The sequence below is a fragment of the Sapajus apella genome, unplaced genomic scaffold, assembly GCF_009761245.1.
Source record: "Sapajus apella isolate SASKATOON/1434 unplaced genomic scaffold, GSC_monkey_1.0 scaffold56, whole genome shotgun sequence".
Classification (NCBI taxonomy): Eukaryota; Metazoa; Chordata; class Mammalia; order Primates; family Cebidae; genus Sapajus; species Sapajus apella.
The window spans coordinates 10,727,502-10,752,196 of NW_022436996.1; the positions used below are offsets into that span (position 1 = coordinate 10,727,502).

At 36.8% G+C, this 24,695-nt stretch overlaps 1 protein-coding gene across 1 annotated transcript in view; it reads right to left on the reverse strand.

Moving 5' to 3' along the window:
• The window catches only part of CNTNAP2 (contactin associated protein 2), a 2,272,324-nt gene that overhangs the window by 916,257 nt on the left and 1,331,372 nt on the right, over positions 1–24,695 (reverse strand). Inside the window, exon 11 of the mRNA XM_032245220.1 lies at positions 9,295–9,401. Within this exon, the coding sequence (XP_032101111.1) occupies positions 9,295–9,401 (107 nt within the window). The remainder of the gene's footprint in view (positions 1–9,294; positions 9,402–24,695) is intronic.

A 24,695-nucleotide genomic window follows, 5' to 3' on the forward strand; every position in this document is an offset into this window, starting at 1 on the left:
AATTAGCTGGGTGTGGTTGTGGGCACCTATAATCCCACCTACTTGGGAGGCTGAGGCAGAAGAATTGCTTGAACCCAGGAGATGGAAGTTGCAGTGAGCCAATACAGTGCCACTGCACTCCAGCCTGGGCCACAGAGTAAAACTTCATCCAAAAAAAAAAAAAAAAAAAAGAAAAGAAAAGAAAAGAAAAAGATAATCCTATACACCAACTTTGAAAAGCTAAAGATTTGCCATAGAAACTTAGTGACTAATGTAAAAATAGAAACCATACAGTTTGATTTGGGAGAAGTTAAAAAATGAGGAGAGACACATATTATTTTTACTCTAATTCTCCTTCCTTTTTTTTTTTTTGAGCAGATATAAACCTTCCTGAAGTTCTCTTTCTTATCTTCAAATTAAACTAGCCTTTTTCCCTATATTCTCTTTTTCCATAATTCAACCTGACAAATGTGTTAAAATGGGTGTTTTCTATTCCTTTTTCTCTTCACTCTGAACCTTGGATAAAACACAGACTGGGATTGAAACTACAGGGAGTTTAATGAATAATGCTAGCTCCCTCAAGACCTAGCACTGGCATTTTATAGCTTCAGGGAAGTTCATAGGATCACAGCATGTCTCTACAGCACACTGCTTTTCAGTATGCATTTGCAGATCAACTTTGGTATTTTTTTGCAAAGACTCAAAGAGAAAGAAATATTTTTGAAACTATTGAAAGAGTCTTTGTAAAACTGAAATTAAATCCTTTCCCTCTATGTTTAATCTTGGTCATCATTCCAAGGCATGAAAGATGGGATTAATTTGAAATTTGGTCTGCCTTAGAAATGTAAAGGTCTTTGGGCTGTGTTTCTCCAAATGACCTGCACTATTTTAATCCAGTGTAATTTATTTTGGTTGCAGTTGAAAGATAGAATGGTCTTTAAATCCCCTTCCAACATTTCTACCCAGGTAATACTTTCTCAGTTCTTTCCATCTTATTTTATCTGTAGGCACCAGATGAATTTGAGAGTAAAGGCAAGGCTGGGAGGATTGCTTCTTTGTGCAATAAGTGTGATTTCAGGAAGTGACACCACTTGCCACTGCTTCCCTTTGCTCCCAATGCTTTAACTCTGGTGAGAAAGTGAGCTTTTCCTCTAGACAATGCATACAGCTGAGCAAGGGCTTATTAATATTTTACTTGTATATATTCTATTGAGAACCACATTGTCTACCAAGCACCACGCTGAAGTGGTATCACCTTACTCTGATTCCTCCCTATCCATCTGGTAAAACAAACAAGCAAGCAAGCAAACAAACCAACCCAGAAATAAAGCAAAACAAATCATTTGAAAATACAAACTGAAAAGCTGAAATGATTGCTGGAAACAAATAATTAGTGACAAAATACCAAATCATTTTGTTTTTTCCCTATGTATCCATATTTTGTAAACATGAAAAATACCAAACTAGATTCTAAGAGGTAAGCATGCAGTAAAATTTATTCCAAGATCACAATCCTGGTGAACCAGAGATGTAGAAAGAAGGTGATAAGAACTTTCATTTTTAATGAAACTATACACTGTTTTTGGAGGGGGCTACATCCTAGTATTCTTGCCATCTTCCATTCTCTGCTTCACACTCCAGCATCTATTCCATATATGGAATGGAGTCAGCTCTCAACATATTGAAGAATGAATAAGTGATGATAGGAATATGGATCCTAGTGTTCTGTGGTCCTGCAGTTGTGTCCCATAGTCACTCCTTAATAACTGGGACACACTGAGCATCTGATGTAGGTCACGGTGTGAGAATGGGATGGGAGGTAAAATTGGAAGAATTTGGTAGTTGCTCACTTGATAACATGGAAGCAAAATCTGACTGCATAATACCATATATAGATTAGAAAGAGGAGATATACCCCAAGCATATAAATCAGCCAGTGTGGCTATTATATTTTCTAATAAAACCCTTTAACTTTTCAATGAGCATTTACTTAAATATTGAGATATACTATGATCTTTACTTTGAGAATCACGGATATGAAAATACGGTGTGTGTACTGAATGAAGAATATACTGAACAGTATGTGCAACTTGTACTCAAAGTAAAATTAGACTAGGTTTTTTGAAACGTGGTGGCATTAGTTCCTAAAAAGCTGGACATTTTCTAAATGTACAAAGCACTTAATAAACAATATCTCATTGAATTTTCAAGAGGAAACAAGTTTAGAGGCATTAAATGACTTGTCTAAAAACACAAAACCAAGATAGCAGAGAGGAGACAGGGAAAATAGATGGGAGGAAGGTGATTAAATCTGAATATTTCTTATTTTATTGCTGTTGAGTAACCTGTGGCATGGACTGGAAAAGCTGACTTCACCTTCTATAAGTGTGAGTGAAATGCACACTAATGTAGCAAGAATGTCTGAGGAAACAGAAGATTTAGAAAGTATGGAGACAGTCATTTTTCTGGAACTTAAACGTGATCAACTGATGGAGAAGTAAGTTTGCCCAAATAGCCTGAGAATCTGAGGGTTTGACATCAGGACATCTAATTTTAAACTCTGAGTGATTTTTCCCTTTCCATAATTTCCCTGCAGCAAGGATACATGTATAATATTACATGATAAATCAAAAGAGTGTTATGTTCACGTTATTCAGATTTTATACACAGCTTAAAATAAACTTCTTGCCATGTACTAGGCATTATTTAAACATATCTGTATCTATTTTAGTATAGCTCCTACAACCAGCCAGTATAGTAACGGATCACACTCTATGATGTAAAGGGTCCCCAACCTGTTAGGCACTGGGCCTCACAGCAGGTGGCGAGTATTACTGCCTGAGCTCAGTCTCCCATCAGATCAGCGGCAACATTAGATTCTCAAAGGATCCTGAAACCTGTTGTGAACTGTGCATATGAGGAATCTAGGTGAGAATCCAACGAATGCATGATGATCTGAGGTGGAACAGTTTCATCCTGACCATCCTCTCCCCCTTCTCCCCCAGCTGGTATGTGGAAAAACTGTCTCCTATAAAACTGTCTTCTGGTGGCAAAAAGATTGCAGACTGCTGATTTAAGATATCGTTTTTGTTGCAATTTACTTTGTTACTGTTACTATAATACCATAGATCTCACGAACTGCAGTAATGAATGAGGTGTCTTAACACGCACAGTATTTTCCTTAACGATAATTTGAAATGTGTAGATTTGTTTGCTAAGATACTGAATTCCTCCATATAATTTCTTAGAATAATGTTGAATGTCTTGTGGTAGTTCCTGCTATTGTTATTGTTACTACCCTCTCCACCTTCCATTTATCCATATTTTATTTGTTATTGTACTTTATTCTATTTTTCTTTTCTCCCCTTTAACTTTACTCTCCCCTTATAGCTTCACTATCTTCATAATGTTGTATAAAGGGCATTGAATAAAATTAAAAAAAAAAAAACACTTGATGCTCTGAATACTCCTTGACATTCACGAATGCTTGAAGGCAGTACATATTCACTACATGCATATTCTGTGCTGGGCGAGCCTCTGGCTTAAAATGGTGGGTGAAATATGGCAAGATCTCCTGCCAGAGATGTATGGTCCAGTGGAGGAGACAGATATTATTAAATAATTATGAGTAATAAATGCAAAATCATAACCACTGCTAGTGCTAAAAGAGATGTGTGTTTTAGATTAAGAGGATTTGACCTAATGACAGGGTCATGGAAAGTCTTTCTGAGATGACTATTGAGCTGAAATCTGAGAGAGGAGTAGAAATGTACTAGACAAAGCAGAGAGGGAGATGTGCAAATGTCCTGTGGTAGGAGCAGTGGTATAGGAAGGGAAGAGTGTCAGAGTGCAGGGCATACATCCAAGACTGAAAGGAGGCCAGTGCACTGAAGGGGAGAATGGGAGGAGAAGTAGGGGAGGAAATCACGTTAAAGGCATGGCCGTACCAAGTAGGACCTAGCAAGCCAGGTGAACTTGCCTCAAAGGATGGATTCCAATTCCCCAAGGTGAAATATCTAAGTTTTATTTTAGGTATCTGATATGGTTTGGCTTCTGTGTCCCCACCCAAATCTCACCTTAAATTGTAATCCTCACGTGTTGTGGGAGGGACCTGTAATTCCCACACGTTGAGGGAGGGGGGTGATTGGATCACGGGGGAAGTTTCCTCCATGCTGCTCTCATGAAAGTGAGTTCTCAGGATAGTGAGTGAATTCTCACAAGATGATAGTTTTTTAAGGGGTTCTTCCCCCTTTACTTGAAATTCTCCCTCCTGCCACCATGTCAAGAAGGTCTTTGCTTCCTCTGCTTTCCACCATGATTGTAAGTTTCCTGAGGCCTCCCCAGCTATGTGGAACTGTGAGTCAACTACACTTCTTTAGTTTATAATTATCCAGTCTAGGTATGACTTTATAGAAGTGTGTACATGGACTAAGACAATACCCAACACAATTCTACCCAGTGACTGTTTTCATAGCAATGCTCAAACTCCAAGTTATCACTGATGCCTAAGTTGTAGAAACCTCAAACACACAGAGACACCAAGTTTCTTTGTGCCGATAAATGTAGGTCATTATGCCCTGTGTTAGTGTGACTACAGTAAGTAGGATTATATTGGCTTTGAAAATTATTCTTTGAATTAAATCACTTATAGGTACAGTGGATTATAAACAACATGGTATGTGCTGTTGAAATCCACTGCACTTCTCATGTGTGCTGTAATAAGGTACAACAGAATTTACAGTTTATACATCGAGGAACCCAGAGGGAATGTTCCAGCAAATAGCATGTAGAACTGTTACCTTTTCCATTTAAATTTTTCTCCAGCATTGGCTAGAAAAAATTTTACTTTTGCTTTATTTGGCAAGATCAGGATCTGTTCTTTACTAGTATTTCAGATTTTTTTTTTTTAAATCTTGTCATCTTAAAATTAAAAGATAATTATATAGGTCATCTAGTTTACCTCCTACTGTTTCCAATGGTAACGTTATGTCTATATATCTGGGCAATGTGAAACTCTCTGCTTTAATAAAAAGATCTGCAAAAACATTGCCTGTCAGAATGCATATATGGCATTTAATAAATTTCCAAGGCTAACATTGCTTATTTTTGTCAAATACTAAAATACTATCCTTTAACCTCTTGCACTCGTTTAATAGCCAAAAGTTTTTATATTATTGAGGATATGCTAAGGAATTGTTAGAGCAGTTTCACATAAGGAACTAATAATATATATAAGAATGACTAAAGTCAGAGAGGACCCAACAGCATATTAAGGAGATAACAAAGCCTTGAGATAAGGGATCGTTTTTTAAATTTATGTAAACTAAATGACGTAAAATAATTGTGAAAGTGTAAGGAACATACGTGTAAAAAACAAGATGATAAGTAGATACTAAAGAGCATTTGAAGTATTGCAAATCTTGGAGATCAGCTGGAACGTATCTATACAGCGCTGCTAAGAGGAAAGACTGCAGCTAGAAACATGAAGTTTTCCTACCAAGACACATTCTTCCAGTGCTTTTGGGAGAGTGAAGCAGCTATAAGTCAATCCAATGGATACACACAAACTATTCAACATGATCACTTTAGTCTCTAGTCATGGATTGGTGTTCAGATATGCTATACTAGTCAGTTCTTAAGAGGTTTATTGAGAGTGGAATGCCCATATCAGCAATTTTTTTCAAGTATAAAACTGCAACAATTTAATGTATTTGCATTTTGTCATAAACTAATCTCTTTTGTTTTTAGACAATAAAAACTGGCTTTCCCTTTCCTGTGATCTATCTTCTGTGATCCTTGGCTTTGTGGGATTGTCTCCTCAACTCAAAGGGAGACATCCTGGCTCCTCAGGGGAGTGGTTCATGAATGACAATCCTCTAAGCCCTACAGATAATTTATGTAAAAACAAAGTCCCCATGTATAAACAAACCAACAAATGAAAAAAAAGACATAGGTTTAGGAAGCATACAGATTTCTCTTAATGCTCTTAAATTCTTCTGGAGAAAAATACTATGGAAACCCATCATTTACTGCAGTCCAAATCTGCCATAAAAGCGATAGAAAACAATTTATGAAATTAAGAGACAAACTGTGTGATGTGAGCAATTATTGGTGTAGAAGTTCAGAGCAAAAGGACAACTGCTCTGAAAGTGATGAAATGACAAAAATTTCTTGAGTACCACATATGCTGAAATTTTTCTCAGCACCTTCAGTGAGTCATTTCATTTCGGTGAGCACTGTTGCTTATCTATTTCATACAGGAGAAAACTGAAGCTCAAATAATTGAAATGGCTTAGGGTACAAATTAGAAAATGGTAGAGTCAAAGTCAATGCAAGGCAGTGTGAACAAGCAAAAGGTTTTCTTTTTTCCATCTTGAACTAGAACTTCTAGCCTGGATGATCACAGGGCACTCATAACACCGCTGTCTCCACTTGACCAAGCCTGGGCTGGTGTAGAAAGTGTGGTAAAATACTGTAACCTATAATGTTTGAAACTCTAACAAATGTTTGGTCATGTTAGACTTTAGATTTTAGCCAGCTACTTTTTTTTAATTAAAAAATACTATTTTAAATAATTAGCATAATTTCAAGATGAATGTCTTCTGCAGAAAAGAATGAAGTAAAATATTTTACATAACTTGCAAAGTTCAAATCCACAGCACACAGAATAAGCAGCTGCAAATCTCAGCTCATTGGCTTTTAGAAAGCCAAAAGACTTCAGTCGAAGAAAGTCCAAGAAAAATCAAATGATTTACCACAAAGGCACACGGCCTGATGATTTTATAGCTAGTGTCAGAAACATCAGAAACTGGGGTCTTTTCATTTTGATCTTCTTGCTATGAATGTGGTTACTGATTTAGTAAAAATATAAAATTGTTCATTCTGTGTGGAACTGAATGGCATACATTATATCTTCTTACATTATGTGCTGTGTGAAATTTTTAGCAAGTCCATGTGGGTAAGAATGTATCAAGTCTTTCAGGTTATTAGGAGGCAAAGGGCCTTCGATTAGCTACAATGTATATGTTTCAAAACAAAATAGTCTCCAGCCAACCCTCTCTTGAATTATGCAGTATGGTATTTTCACCTCTATTCATGCGCATGTTTGATATTCAAAATTTTGGCTTCATTTGGAGAAGACAACAAAAACTCTGGCTTATTTATTTATTTATTTGACAAAGTCTCTCTCTGTAGCCCAGGCTTGAGTGCAGGGGCTCATTGCAACCTCTGCCTCCCAGGTCCTGGTTCAAGCAATTCTCCTGCCTCACCCCCTCGAGTAGCTGGGATTACAAGCATGCACACCATGCCCAGCTAATTTTTGTATTTTTAGTAAAGACAGGATTTCACTATGTTGGCCAGGCTGGTTTTGAACTCCTAGCCTCATGATCCGCCCACCTAGGCCTCCCAAAATTCTGGGATTATGAGTGTGAGCCACTGTGCTCAGCTTTATTATATGATTCTGCTTTTAAAGATCCAAAAAAATGCAGCAAGGAAAAAGTAGGAAGGAGCAGCAGAACAAAAGACAATTTTCCTATATTAAAAACGTTTCGAGCTGCCAACTAGTGCCAAACCTAAACACAATTAAGGTATTTCTAATCCTTGGAGTGATTACCCTTAAACAAAACAAACCTCAACTACTCAACCAATAGCATACATTTTTAAAATTTTTTGTATTGTTGCTGTGTGTTTTAATGATGGAAGCAGATATATAAAAAAAGAATAACTTGCTTTTCAATTCATTATAAAAGTCATCAGTGAGATAGAAGATCCTTGCAACCACCACTGAGTTCTTGCTCTTTACCATTGGTTAGCATCACCGTATTTCAGGAACAAGATGCCTTGTGATTCAATATGGTACTTATAACACACGATACAAATTATACGAATGGAGTGAAGGTACCGAGTTTCATCAAAGTTATATAATTTTAGCATCATTGTTTATATAATGAATGTCATATGCTGAACGTTAATATTTTGATGTGATTGGTAAGGCATAATTTTAGTTTTACCTCTTTTTTTGAATTAATTTCCATATCATTTTTGTTCTTTATTCATCAAAATACTTTCAAATATGTAAACACAGATAATGAATCTACTAAGTGTCTGTCTATTTTGACCTTGTTTACATCTTCCCATTGTTAGTTTTGTCAATATGTCCTTTGCCTTATTTTTGAATATCTACCTAAATAAATGTGTGCAACATTTTAAGTCAACATTTTATAATACATTCAAAACATGATTTCTTGCTGCATATTACTACAAATAACACAATGGAAAGGATTAGAGACTGTATGACATTTTTATGGTACCCAGGGCTCTACTCTGAGATAGTTTTCTTGTCACTATTTCCTAAAAGTAAAATGAAGAGCATTTTATTTGTATAATCAGAGGGTTTAGATATTAGAGTTTCAGTGTTTGGGCACATTGAGAGAAGGTTGAATTCTCTCTTTTTTTCCTCACTCTTCCTTCCCTACACACACACACACACACACACACACACACAAGCACAGATAGATGTACACCCTACCCGAAAGTTGATTCTCTTAATTATGATTTATGCCAAACCTGTTCTCAAAAGTGCTTTGTTTTCAAGTGTTTCGCAAATGGCGATGCATTATTGGAAAATTAATATTACATTTATAGAGTTAGCATTAAATTAAGAATTTTTTAAGTAAAAAAAATTAATTTTTATTTAACCTTTTGGAATAAAGCTACGATAAAAAGCAAGGCACATTTATGTTTTACTAATCATTTTTGCATATTACTTTTTATTTTTGCCATTTAATAATATTTATGCCTTCTTATGTTTTCATTTTACGTCTATTAACTTTTAGATATTCCATTTCTGACTCATTTCTTTTATCTAAATAAAGGTAGCCAAATAGTTGGGCTAAAGCATGAGGCAGCTATCATCCAGAAACTAAATGTTCCAATGACACTCTGTCTCCCTCTCTGATTAATTGATAAATGAGGGTCCAGCCAGAGACATCACACTAACACAATTTCCCAAACAATCAACCCAAACAGACATAGGTTAGACACAGAGAGGCAAATCCAAGTTTGGCCTTCCAATCTCAACTACGGGTTTATGGAATAGTGAAAATGTTGGACCTTCTTTTTGAGTCAATTGCCACCAGGGAACATATTTTAACAGGTAGAATGCTATTTTTTGGAGAAATGACAACTGAATCTTGGTTTTCCAGATTCGAGTGATGTATTACGTGGATTATTCAGGTTGCTGAACTTTAAAGCATAGCTAAAAACTTGAGATTCTCATGCAATTACAAGATTAAAGTGAGATAAATTGGCACTCACAGTTGTGGCAGGTGGCCCCACTGTATCCTGTCTCATCACAAGTGCATTTGAAGCTGTCCCATGTTTGCGAACACTTTCCACCATGCTCACAGTGATTGGGCACACATCTGTCAGAGAAAGAGACAAACAGAAATAAACCAACAACAAATGAGATTTATGAGTGGCCAAATTCCAAGCTGCCTGGGCAATATATCATTTCAATGCCAGGTTGTCTTACCAAGGTAATTAATCCTTGTTAGTTTAAGCAGATTAATATGATTCATGATGGAAGGTGCCAAGCGCAACAAAGATGATATATCACAGGCCTGGTGCTTCCCATTTTTGAGTAAACAGTAGATACTAACAAACAACTGAGGGATTTATTTGAATATCACAGATTCATCTTATTTTTCTTTTACCCCACAACAGAGACAACTACGTTTCCTCCTGGTAAAAGAAGATAAGCTGTCTTATTTCTTATTTTATTCAGTTCTTTATTAAGTCAAATACTGACTTAAAGAGGGGCATCACCAGGTTTTTCACAGCAATTTGAGTTTTTGAAATAATGCCATGACAACAGCAATGAAAATAGACTAAACGAGAAAGAAAGGGTTTCTAAGTCTTCCAAGCACCTCTCCCTATTTCCCACTGGATAATAAAAGCAGCCTACTTAAAGAGGCAGCAAGCATAACACAGGGGAAAAAGCACAGGTTTTGTGTTCAAATTTATATCTTTTCATTAAGATAACTAATTGTGACTACTTAATTTAATCTCTTTGAACCTTAGTTTTCACCTTTGAAAAATAGGACAATGATCTCTGTCTTACAAGTAATTTTAGGTTTGGAGATAATGTTCCTGAAGTATTAGTAGTTAATTAATAGGCAGGAAATAGTGGGCCAATAAATGGAAGCTGTAGGTATCTGAAACACAGCCTCCAGGGCACAGCTTGACTGTCCCTCAGAAATTGTGAGGTTGAAATTTGTCCTGAAACACCCGTTTCAATGGCACAAACCCTTTCCTTTCTCCTGGTTCCACCCTCATCTCTCCCATCAGTTCCTCTCTTCATCTACCCCACGACATGATTTTTTTTTTAATAATCCTGGTTAAGATGCTCACAGATAACAAAGGTATTCACTGTGATGCACCAGTATTCACAAAAGACATCTAGACTTTAGTAGGAAATTGTCAAAAATAGGAAAACTCTTCCAGATTAAAATAGCAGAATCTATAATCATGGGTCACAGGTAAAGGACAGATGAAAAGCCACCTTGCAAGCAACCCCTTTATCATAGTTCCCTAGTAGTTCCTTGCTACAAAATCTGATAGAGCTGGCCTCAGCAATAGCAATCTCCAACTCCTGTTCTCAATTTACCATTACCCATGCCTAAAGCCATCTATAGCAGGGGTTGGCTCAGTTTGGCATGGAGCCCCCTCCCTGCCCCCACCCCGAGTAGCTGTGCTGTTCTTCCACGAGTTTTTACAAACCTTTACTCCTGCAACAAACACTGATTGAGCACTTGCTTTAGGCACAGCCCTATGGAAAGCAGATGACGAACATTGTATTTACAGCCTTGCAGAAGAGCTTATGGTTTATATTGAAGTAGATGTAGTATGTATGAAAACCACAATACAAGGAAGAAATGGAAAACAGCATAATGCAGGGAAAAATAAAGTACTATGGGATTTCACACGAGGAATCACATGTACATTTTGGGCACAATTAAAAGTTTTTGGGTTGAGACTCAATAAAGGGACAGGACTGCAAGAGAAGAAAATGAGAGGAAAAAAACATTATTGGGGAACGATACAATATAAAGAAAAGCATCTTGTTGAATGATCATGAGGAATGGAAAATTCACCCAAAGTTTAATAGACTCTTTTTATAAAATTTGGGCTCTGTGTTATCAAGGCTACAAAGATCCTTTATCTTCAAAGATTTTACAGTTTGGCTGGAGGTGGGGCGGGGATCTGATTCATGAAAAATGCAAACCCAGAAGAATTTGATGAGTCATAAAAGAGATATGAAATGCTATAGAAATTTGGATAGTAGAGGAGTTACAGGTGGATAATAAATAAAGTGCTTCATGAAGTTCAGAACACTTCGCCTGGGCCTGAAGGGTTGTATGTTCATTATTAAAATGTTGAATATGGTGCCTAGCAGAATAGGTGAAAAAAGCATGGATAAGGAGGTGGAAGAGGGAAAGCAGTAGGTGGTCTGACCTTTCCTACAGCCACTATGCTGTACGAGCCCTGAGGCGCCCAGCCACACAGGGCAGAAGGTGTTTACATCCAGAGCAGGTGGTTCTCTGTATCATGGAAGGAAGCAATGGGCTAGACACTTCAAAATGACATAAAACTAAAACATCCTTGATACTTAGTTTTGGAATTCAGTATTTAGAGATGTTGTATGGTAAATTTACTTTCTAAATTATTGTGGGTTAATATTAGCTCAGCCTAATATTGAAAGTAATTCACATCAGCTCATTATATCAATTAATTCAGAAGTAGTGCAGAAGTGTAGTGAGTAGCAAAGGAAAACCAGGCTGTAATCTAATTGTGGCGTAAATAATGGGCAAAGTAGAAAATCATCTCCATGATAGAAAAGATTACGGTGTTCTTACACACACGCAAAAAGCCTGTACCATCAAGTGAGATTAAATTAATACAAGTTATCCCTCCGTATCTGTGGGGAGATTGTTCTACACTGCCTCCCTACCCTACAGATAATGGAATCCATGCATTTTCAAGTCCCTGTTATAAAATGGTATAGTATTTGCATATAATCTATGCATAGCCTCCCATATAATTTAAATCATCTCTAGATTACTTAGATTTATCACTGTAATTTTTTTAATTGTTTCTTTTCTATCTGCCATTCGTTGGATTCACAGATGGATTCACAAATATAGAGGTCCGACTATACTTCCAAAATTCAGTATTAAGGATTTCTTCAAAAGTATTTTATTGTATTTAGATGGAATTTTAATATTTCTCTTGTTTGTTTTTTATAATTCCTATTTTTATTATTTATTTCTGAGATAAAGTCTTGCTCTGTCACCCAGGCTGGAGTACAGTGGTGCCATCTTGGCTCGCTGCAACCTCTGCCTCCGGGTTCAAGTGATTCTCCTGCCTCAGCTTCCTGAGTAGCTGGGATTACAGGCATGCACCATGACATCTGGCTAATTTTTGTATTTTTAGTAGAGACAGAATTTCACCATGTTGGTCAGGCTGGTCTCAAACTCCTGACCTCAAGTGATCCACCCGCTCCAGCCTCCCAGAGTGCTGGGATTACAGGCATGAGCCACCATCCCTAGCCAGTTCTCCTTTTTAAAACTGACATTCTCCCTATGATGATTATGAACATTGTAATTCTTAATGATGGAAAATGCTTTATTTCCAAACCAACTTGATTCAAATATAATTGCAAACCCTATCACCATACATATTTCTTGAAAAGTTAGGGCCAGTTACCAAGCAAAATAAAATACTAATTAACCTAGCAGCCCCTTTCCTATTATTTCCTAGAACCAGTAACCTATGTCCAATACACTATTATTACACTGCTTAGTAATGATGTGTTGAGCACCTGTCTCTTCTGAACTGAGATTCCTACAATTAGCGGTTTTTATCTTACAGTCTTTTACATAACTAGGTGCACAGTCAGTAACCACCTATTGACACATTGACTGAAAGAATGGATGAATTCAATGCTAGAAAGTTACACCACAAAGAAATTGAAGTAATTTTAGAACAAATATTTCTTTTACTGTGAGAAATATACATTATTTGTTTCTATGATTTTATTCTCAAATCCAGATTCTTGCTCTAATAAACTAATTGTTTTAGTAGGCCACAGGGAATGCGTAATTTGTTTCATGGCATGTCCTAGCTTGAAAGTTTGATTCACATCAAAAATGAATCAAAATGACTCAACTGCTTCTACTTGAGAATGACTTGACTGGGATCAGGAAGATACAGGAGAGAAGTTCACAGGTATCAATGTGTTGTGATCAAAAGACTCCAGAAGAAGTGATGTATCAAATTAACTCCGGCTCCAGACAGCCCTGCTCTCTCCTTCGGAATTGTACTTTTAGTTTCAGCCTTTCAAAATGATTTAGAATCAAAATGCATTTTATTCAAATAACATTTATTTAGACTCCAATACATAAGACAAATGAAAGCTATATTTTGGAAGGTCAAGCGGGTTCCAATTACTTAATGCGAAATAAATCCACATAGACAGAGTGGCTGCTTAGATGGATGTCACAATTCACTCCAGGGCTATGAATGACAGTTGCACTTTTATTTTACCCATAGCATCCCTTTTATTTCTCAACTTGATTTTAATTGCAAAGCATTGGAAATTTGAGATTCACAAATAGAAGAAATTGCAAATGGTACCAGATTTGTTTGTTTGTAGTAGCTTACTTTGTAGTGTATGTGTATTACTTAATTAAGCAGGGATAGTGGAAGAAATTTTATTTCAAATCTAAAAATTGTTAGCTTGACAGCGTAACTGAATGCACTGGTAATCATCAAAGCACTTTGAAGGTGTTTTTCATCTACAGTGTTTAAAAGTTAAAATAGACATTTTAAAATTAAATTAAATCTTTGTGTTACCTTTGAAACCACATTTGGTTTTGTAAAACCTGACATGAAAACCAGTCATAGCACCATGACTCCAGAAATCACACGGAAATGTGTTCTGTTGGAACCATACAGCCATGAACAGTGCAGTGTTTATCAGAATAGCTTGCTGTTCTGTATAAACCGGATTCTTGGGACTCAAAAGCAATATTTCTCAAAGCTTTGTGTGCATAGGAATCTCTTGAAAATATTAAGATTCTGATTCTCGAGGTCAGGATTGGAGTCTGGGATTCTGAAATCCTAACAAGGTCCCCGGTGATGCTCATGTGGTCGGTCAGAGGACCAGGCTTTGAATAACAAGGCTGTAAAGTATCATACTTCTCTGCAGCATGGGGGTGCAAAGCAGAACACAAATGCTGAGTAGGAGGAGAAACAGCCCAGGAAGCGGGCACAAGGGGAGAAGACAGCATGGCATGCAGCCAGGGCAAAAACAATGTATTTAGTCATTTCTCCTAAGACTACTTTTCGATAGGTCCTCCTACCGTTTTTAATCTGATGCACTCAGAGTGACATATAATCATCTTTGCAATGTCATTTAGTAAGTTAAATCATTTCTGAACCTGACTGTAGACTTCATATAATTCATGGAAGTGATCACTGACTATAAAGTCAGTTTCATTTCATTGTAAAATCAAGTTCAACATTCTCAATCTCAGAGTTAGCTAAGGCTTTTTCCTGTTTAGATTGCATACAAATAACAGTGCTAGGATATTTAATTTGCTTTTAGGCTAATATCAGTTTGACACATGGACATTAACTATGCCCTGTTCTAAGCTTTAGAAAAGACTGCTTCTAGGTTACTGATAGCTTAATTTTGTAAATGATTGGACAATTATTTAAAATTATTTATAAGTTATTATTCCAGTATAAGTTTCCTCCTTAATTTTCGATTTTTTTCCCTTCATTGCAGCATGAAATTTTATTTTTGCTTATTAAGACAAGAAATACATTTAGAGCGCTTGGTTTTTTTGAATACTATTAATCATACTGTTGACTCTAAGCAGTGTTTCCATAATCATAGTATTTCCTTTTACACTATTTTTTACATTTATCTCAACAATATTTGAGTACTTTTATTTCTATACTAATTAGATATTGATTTCAGTTGAAAGGATATTCTCTATGGAGTGTCTATTATTTTATTCTGTCTTCTATTTATTTTATTCCAATATAAATTATATAGAAAAGTAATCACAATTCCAGTAACTAATTTAATATTTTATTACTACATAACATTATAGGGGTAAAACTAGAAATGCTAATGTGATATTGATGGAGCGCCTTCAACCGGCATTTATTTATAGAAATATTTTGCTGCTAAGATATTTACTGTCCCTCCTACATTATGCCCAAACTTTTCATTAAAAAAATAATCAAGCATATTTGGTCCACATCTATTGATCATTAATTTCACTGTTATGATATAAGCGACTTAACTTGGATTTTCTGCCTTTTAAATATTTTTTTAAATTATAATAAACTAGAGTTCACTTTATCTCATTTTTGTTAATTTACTTAGAGTTATACTTTTACAATCTATTCCTCATTGTTTTGTAAATAAAATGTCTTTTGAAAGATCGCTGGCTCACAGGAGAAGAACCAGCAAAACCATCTGTTTATTCATCTGTCTCCAGGTTGAACTGTGTTAAACCTAAATAAATAACACCACGATCTTTTAAATCAGTCAGTTGCCCGCTCCACATAAGACACTCTAAAAAGAACTCTAGAGAAACAAAGAATAAAGAAAGTTTCATTCTTAAGAAATTGTATTTATTCATGCAAATGTAATTAGCAAGTCAGTTCTCTATATATGCCAGATATTAGAAATACTGGTACAGAATTAGGATCATAGGCCACTGTTTTATGCATGTGCAGAAGTTTTATGGAGTAACAAATCTTTGAAAGAAAGTTTAGATTTGGGTAGCCTGAAAGGAGGTGGAATCCCCTTCTATGTGGAGGGAAGGCAAGGACTTGCATTAGTTTAGTTAAGCACAAAATGTGGCTATGAAGTAAAAAATCATCGAGGTTGGCTAGAGAAGAAAGTTTGCACTCAGGAATGAGGATTGAGGTAGACATGGATGCCCATGCCACAGCCCTTTCCCCTCTCTTCCCATCATCACCCTGCTCTTGCTCAGGTATCCAGTCTCCTTCACATGCCCTGTGGCTTTTGGAAGGGGAGACTATTTCAGTCTCCGAGAAACAAAAAGAAAAGAGCCAAGCTTCTTAACGAAGTCATTAAGCTGTTGCACATTGTTCTGCAAAATTTACAGTCCTCTTTTATAGCAATAGAATTTATATCTTGACATAGAACCACCACCAGTTACAGACAATATCTTTCAGGCTTTCTTTAAGTTACATGGCCCTGTGACTGAGCTCAAGGCAATGGAAGGGCCATGGGCAACGCATGAATGAAGCCCCTAAAAGGGAAGGATGTGCACTATTTCTCCTTTTTCCTTCCTTCCCAACCTCCTTCTGGAAATAAACCTGTGATGTGAGAACTAAAGAAGCCATCTCAGAACAAAAGAGGGAATAAAGGGAAAATATCTAAGTAGTCTGAACTTTGGATAGCATATCAGCCCTGGGCCACCTACCCAAAGGTTTTCATGAGAAAGAAATAGAATTCTGTGTTTTAAGCCATTGTGATTGTTATTTTGGGTCTTTATTATAACAACAAATAGGTCAGGCACAGTGGCTCACACTTGTAATCTCAGCACTTTGGTAGGCCAAGACAGGTGGATCACCTGAGGTCAGGAGTTCAAGACCAGCCTGACCAACATGGTGAAACCCCATCTCTACTAAAAATAGAAAAAAATTAGCTGGGTGTGGCACATGGTGGCGGATGTCTGTAATCCCAGCTACTTGGGAGGCTGAGGCAGGAGAATCACTTGAACCTTGGAGGCAGAGGTTGCAGTGAGCTGAGATCGTGCCATTGCACTCCAGCCTGGGCAACAGAGTGACTCCCTTTCAAAAATAAATAAATAAAATTTAAAAAGAAAAATAAAAATCAACAGATAGATCCTAACCAAAGCAGGACTGCAATTTCTCTATTTTGATGCTGATGTGCATCTTGCCTTCTTATTGTGACACGATACATTTGCTGGCTGCTGTTGTTTAAGTCATTTATGTGTTGCCTTATATTACATGGAACTGAAAACAGCTGAACTGATAGATGTTAACTGTATGAACATAGATTGGGTTAGATTGTAAAATGTATTGGTTATTACATTAGAGACTTTAACACCTCATTGTCAATATTAGACAGATCAATGAGACAGAAAATTAACAAGGATATCCAGGACTTGAACTCAGACCTGGACCAAGCAAATCTAGTAGACATGTACAGAACTTTCCACCCCCAATCCACAGAATATACATTCTTCCCAGCACCACATCACACCCACTCTAAAATTGACCACCTAATTGGAAGTAAATCACTCTTCAGCAAATGCAAAAGAATGGAAATCATAACAAACAGTCTCTCAGACCAGAGCACAATCAAGTTAGAACTCATAATACAGAAAATAACTCAGAACCGCACAGCTTCATGGAACCTGAACAACTGGCTCTTGAATGTTGACTGGACAAACAACGAAATGAAGGCAGAAATAAAGCTGTTCTTTGAAACCAAGAACGAAGACACAACATACCAGAATCTCTGGGACACATTTAAAGCAGTGTCCAGAAGAAAATACATAGCAATAAATGCCCAAATGAGAAGCAAGGAAAGATCTAAAATTGACACCCTATCATCAAAATTGAAAGAGCTAGAGGAGCAAGATAAAAAAAAAAAACTCAATACCTAGCAGAAGACAAGAAATAACTCAGATCAGAACAGAATTAAAGGTGATAGAGACACAACAAACTCTCCAAAAAAATCCAGGAGCTGGTGTTTTGAAAAGATCAACAATATAGACAGACCACTAGCCAGATTAATAAAAAAGAAAAGAGAGAATAATCAAATAGATGCAATAAAAAACGATAAAGGGGATATCACCACAGATTCCACAGAAACACAAACCATCATCAGAGATTATTAAAACAACTCTATGCACATAAACTAGTAAACCTGGAAGAAATGGATAAATTCCTGGACGCTTGCATCCTCCCAAGTGGGAGGAAGAAGTCGAAACCCTGAATAGACCAAAAACAAGGTCTGAAGTTGAGGCAGCAATTAAGAGCCTACCACCCAAAAAAGGCCCAGGTCCAGATGGGTTCACAGCCAAATTCTACCAGACATACAAAGAGGAGCTGGTACCATTCATTCTGAAACTATTTCAAACAATCCAATAAGAGGGAATCCTTCCCAAATCATTTTATGAGACCAACATCATCCTGATACCAAAACCCGGCAGAGACTCAGCAAGAAAGGAAAACTTCAGGCCAATATCCATGATGAATATAGATGCAAAAATCTTCAATAAAATACTGGCAAACTGACTGCAACAGCACATCAAAAAGCTTATCCACCATGATCAATTAGGCTTCATCCTGGGGATACAAGGCTGGTTCAACACACAAGCCTATAAACATAATTCACCACATCAACAGAACCAAAGACAAAAACCACATGATTATCTCAATTGATGCAGAAAAGGCCTTTGACAAAATTCAACATCCCTTTATGCTAAAAACCCTCAATAAACTAGGTTTGGCGGAATGTATCTCAAAATAATAAAAGCTATTTACGACAAAACAATAGCCAATATCATACTGAATGGGCAAAAACTGGAAGCATTCCCTTTGAAATCTGGCACTAGACATGGATGCCCTCTCTCACCACTCCTATTCAATATAGTATTGGAAGTTCTAGCCAGAGCAATCAGGCAAGAAAAAGAAATAAAGGGCATTCAAATAGGAAAGGAGGAAGTCAAATTGTCTCTATTTGCAGATGACATGATTGTATATCTAGAAGACCTCATCGTCTCAGCCCAAAATCTCCTGAAACTCATAAGCAACTTCAGCAAAGTCTCAGGATACAAAATCAATGTGCAAAAATCACAAGCATTCCTATACACCAATAACAGACTTAAAGAGAGCCAAATCAAGAACCAACTGCCATTCACAATTGCTACAAAGAGAATAAAATGCCTAGGAATACAGCTAACAAGGAACATAAAGGACCTCTTCAAGGAGAACTACAAGCCGCTGCTCAATGAAATAAGAGAGGACACAAACAGATGGAGAAACATTCCATGTTCATGGTTAGGAAGAATCAATATTGTGAAAATGTAATTTACAGATTCAATGCTATCCCCATCAAGCTACCAATGGCCTTCTTCACAGAACTAGAAAAAAACAGCTTAAACTTCATATGGAACCAAAAGAGAGCCCACATAGCCAAGTCTATTCTAAGAAAAAAGAACAAACTGGGAGGCCTCACACTACCGGATTTCAAACTATACTACAAGACTATAGTAATCAAAACAGCATGCTACTGGTACCAAAACAGAGATATAGACCAATGGAACAGAACAGAGGCCTCGGAGGCAACACAACACATCTACAGCCATCTGATCTTTGACAAACCTGACAAAAACAAGCAATGGGGAAAGGAGTCCATGATTAATAAATGGTGTTGGGAAAACTAGCTAGCTATGTGCAGAAAGCAGAAACCGGACCCCTTCCTGACACCTTACACTAAAATTAACTCCAGATGGATTAAGGACTTAAACATAAGATGTAACATCATAAAAACCCTAGAAGAAAATCTAGGCAAAACCATTCAGGACATAGGCGTAGGCAGGAACTTCATGACCAAAACACCAAAAGCATTGGCAACAAAAGCCAAAATAGACAAATCGGACCTAATTAAATTCCACAGCTTCTGCACAGCAAAAGAAACAGTCATTGGAGTGAATTGGCAACTAACAGAATGGGAAAAAATTTTTGCAATCTACCCATCTGACAAAGGGCTGATATCCAGAATCTACAAAGAACTAAAACAGATTTACAAGAAAACAACAAACAAGCCCAAAAGTGGGCAAAGGATATGAACAGACACTTTACAAAACAAGACATACATGAGGCCAACAAACACATGGAAAAATGCTCATCATCACTGTTCATTAGAGAAATGCAAATCAAAACCACATTGAGATACCATCTCACGCCAGTTAGAATGGCGATCATTAAAAAATCTGGAGACAACAGATGCTGGAGAGGACGTGGAGAAATAGGAATACTTTTACATTGTTGGTGGGAGTGTAAACTAGTTCAAGCATTGTGGAAGACAGTGTGGCAATTCCTCAAGGACCTAGAAATAGAAATTCCATTTGACCCATCAATCCCATTACTGGGTATATATCCAAAGGATTATAAATCGTTCTACTGTAAGGACACATGCACACGAATGTTCATTGCAGCACTGTTTACAATAGCAAAGACCTGGAACCAACCCAAATGCCCATTGATGACAGACTGGACAGGGAAAATGTGGCACATATACACCATGGAATATTATGTAGCCATCAAAAATCATGAGTTCGTGTCCTTTGTAGGGACATGGATGAACCTGGAAACCACCATTCTTAGCAAACTGACACAAGAACAGAAAATCAAACACCGCATGTTCTCACTCATAGGCGGGTGTTGAACAATGTGAACACATGGACACAGGGAGGGGGGCATCACACACTGGGGTCTATCAGGGGGAAATAGGGGAGGGACAGTGGGGGGTGGGGAGTTGGGGAGGGAGAGAGAGCATGGGGAGAAATGCCAGATATAGGTGATGGGGAGGAAGGCAAAAAATCACACTGCCGTGTGTGTACCTAGGCAACAATCTTGCATGTTCTTCACATGTACCCCCAAACCTAAAATGCAATTAAAAAAAAGATTTTCTTGGATAATGTAGCTTTGTTCATCCAACATATGTTTACTGAATACCTACTGTGTAAACTCTGCCATTTGATTAAGGTTCCTTATCAAGAAGTTAAATAGCAGGAAACAATATTTCTGGGATATTGTGTGATGATGCACAGTTCATTTACTGTTCAAGGGATTTTTGAACTTTATCCAGAGACAAAATAAAGCCAGCCATCAGAGAGCTGCATCAGGGAGATAAAGTCTCTTCACCCCTAAGTTTCTCAAATAAATTTTTTTAAAATTATACTTTAAATTCTGGTGTACATGTGCAGAACATGCAGTTCTGTTACATAGGTATACACGTGCCATAGTGGTTTGCTGCATCCATCCCTGTCATCTGTATTAGGTATTTCTCCTAATGTTATCCGTCCCCAATCTCCCCACCCCCTGCTATCCCTCCCCTAACCTCCCCACAGCCCTGCAGGCCCCAGTGTGTGACGTTCCCCTCCCTGTGTTCATGTGTTCTCATTGTTCAACACCTACTTATGAGTTTGAACATGCAGTGTTTGGATTTCTGTTCTAGTGTCAGTTTGTTGAAAATGGTGGTTTCCAGCTTCATCCATGTCCCTTCAAAGGTCATGAACTCATCCTTTTTATGGCTGAATAGTATTCCATGGTGTATATGTGCCATATTTTCTTTATCTAGTCTATCATTGATGGGCATTTGGGTTGGTTCCAGGTCTTTGTTATTGTTAACAGTGTCACAATAAACATACGTGTGCATGTGTCTTTATAACAGAATGATTTATAATTCTTTGGGTATATACCCTGTAATGGGATTGCTGGATCAAATGGAATTTCTATTTCTATATACCTGAGGCATCACCACACTGTCTTCAACAGTGGTTGAACTAATTTACACTCCCACCAACAGTGTAAAAGCATTCCTATTTCTCCACATCCTCTCCAGCAACTGTTGTTTCCAGATTTTTTAATGATTGCCATTCTAACTGGCATGAGATGGCAAGTCAATGTGGTTTTGATATACATTTTTCTAATGACCAGTGATGATGAGCTTTTTTTTCCACGTTTGTTGGCTGCATAAATGTCTTCTTTTAAAAAGTGTCTGTTCATATTCTTTGCCCACTTTTTGATGGAGTTGTTTGTTTTTTTATTATAACTATGTTTCAGTTCTTTGTAGATTCTGGATATTAGCCCTTTGTTAGATGGCTAGATTTCAAAAACTTTTTCCCATTCTGTTGGTTTCTGGTTCACTGTAGTGATAGTTTCTTTTGCTGTACAGAAACTCTTAAGTTTAATTAGATCTCATTTGTCTATTTTGGTTTTTGTTGTCATTGCTTTTGGTTTTTACCAGCTTTGGAATTTAGAACATTTTTTACTAGGTGTGGAAAGCACTGAAAGTTTTCAAAAATGAAGATACTTGATAAAACCATATTTTAAAATGTTAATGTAGTAATAAGGTGCAAGATAGATAGCAAATGGAAAACCTAAGGGCAAAATAAACTCAGCATCTGTTTTAATGGTCCAAGTAGAAAATCTTAAAAACGTGGAGTAGAATGAGACCACAAGCAGCCCGAAAGGATTAAAGGGGTTACATTATTAATTTATTACTTGGAGGTAAATTAATTAAAATGGCTCAGATATTCTGTGTGTAGAAACCAGTGGTAATCAGTGACATTTTCAGTTTGAGGTAATAACTTTCCTTATTTAAAAAGGAAGTTTCAAACCTGACAGGTTTTGATAGAAACTGTTAGAAAAGTAAATTTTAAATTTAAACTCACAATTTGTTTTTTCTCAAAATAAGATAAATTTAGAATAATTGTAAACTATACTTCTCCCAAAAAATTATTTAGCCTTATTTCCATCTCACCTCTTCTACTGGAGGTAAAAAGGTGATAACAGAAAGAAGATACAATAAATACCGTGTCCCAAAGTAAATTCTCTGAAATGTATAGGAACATGTAACATGATACTTGTTTTAAGTATCAGGTTTGATTTACCTACTTCATGTCCACAAATATCTTTTATTTCACCACAACCTGCTGTATCTTTTTTTTTTTTTTTTTAATGACAGAGTCTCGTTCTGTCACCCAGGCTGGAGAGCAGTGGGGCGATCTCAGCTTACTGCAACCTCTGCTTTTCACATTCAAGAGATTATCCTGCCTCAACCTCCTGAGTAGCTGCGATTACAGGTGCCCACCACCACACCCGGATAATTTTTGTATTTTTAATAGAAAACGAGGTTTCACCATATTGGCCAGGCTGGTCTCAAACTCTTGATTTCAAGTGATCCACCTGCCTGGGCCTCCCAAAATGCTGGGACTATGGGTGTGAGCCACTGTACCCGGCCAACCCACTGTATCTTTGATTACAAATTGCAGGAGCAGACTAGGAAAAGTTTATGGGTAGGCATGAACCAGGAGAGAGAGTACATAGTGAAATTTAGGTAGAAGGAAGAAAGATGAGAGAGAGGAAGTGAGAAAGACATCCAAAGCACTTAGATGCTAGGACAATACAACCACAAACACTACTAAGGGGAAAGTTATAAAGTCATAATGAATTTGAAAATTGATACAAAAAAATAATGCAGAGGCTAGGAACATTCTGAAATTAAAGCTTAAGAGGTAAGATTTTCTATAGTAGATAATACAATATTTAATAGGTCTACAGTAAATATAAACTAATATTGGTATATTAAAATATAGATAGATCAATAGCATAGAACGAAAAATCCAGAAATAAATACAAAGACTTATACACATTATGTTAGCATGTTAAGTCAGTGGAGAAAATGGTTTACTTAGTAAATGATGTAAGAATACCAGCTACTCATGTGAGGGAAAGAAGCCTGAGATGCCCTACTTCATTCACCAAAATAAATTCCAGCTAGATGAAAGATTTAAACATGGCAATAAAAAATAATAAGGGATGGTGGAATACTTTTCATAAACAATTAATATAGAGGGTCTTTCTAATGAAGACACAAATGCAGGAACCATTAATAAATTTGACTACATAATTTAAAAAAAAATCTTGAATGGCCAAACATAGCCAAATCCAAAACCAAATTGTTAAGTGTTTTTTTAATCTGGCAGACAGACGTCCATTTTCTTTATCCTATAAAGAATACTCAGGAAATGATAAGAAAAAAATTAATTGAAATATGAGCAAAGGGTATGAACAGGGCAGTTGACAGAAAAAAAAACCCCATCACTTTTAAACATATAGAAAATGTTCAACATCATTCATAATCAAAGCAGCACAAATTAAATTTCAATGAGATTCACTGAACATCTCTCTGATATTTAATGGGAAAAGCCTTCTTCACTCTTGATCAGAGTGCACACTGGAGAACAATTTGATAAAGTCTATTAATTTCAAATGTGCATATATTGAGACCTAGCCATTTCATGTCTAAGAATTTATCTTATAGATACACTAGTGTACTTTCTCCAAATCATCTTTAAAAATGTTTATTGCATCATTGTTTGTGTCAGCCAAAAAATCTAGGGGAAAATATTTATTGGTTAGAAACTTAGTAATAAATTAAGTGAGTCTGTACAATGGAGCCCCTGACAGCCATTAAAAAGACAAGGCAGATCTATGTGTACGGATAAGGCACAATCTCTAAAATATATTGCCAGGGGAAGAAAGAAAGAGGTGTAGAACTGTGTTTAGAATATGCGTCCATTTGTTTTAAATGACGATTGTTCTAGCTGTTGTGTGAATAGCGAATTGATTCTGGAGATGCATGAAGGTCAGAAATCTCCATTTTCCCGTCCAAGAATCACTCGTCATCTTTCCCCTCCCTGCTCTCAGCTCCATAAGGCAGAGTACACTGAGAGATCCTAAACCCTCTGACTTCTCATTGATTAAGTTTAGCCAATCAGGAGGAGACTGCACTGGGGAGAAGCTTTAGGTCAGGGTATGCATTTTCCTGGTTCTCTCTCGTG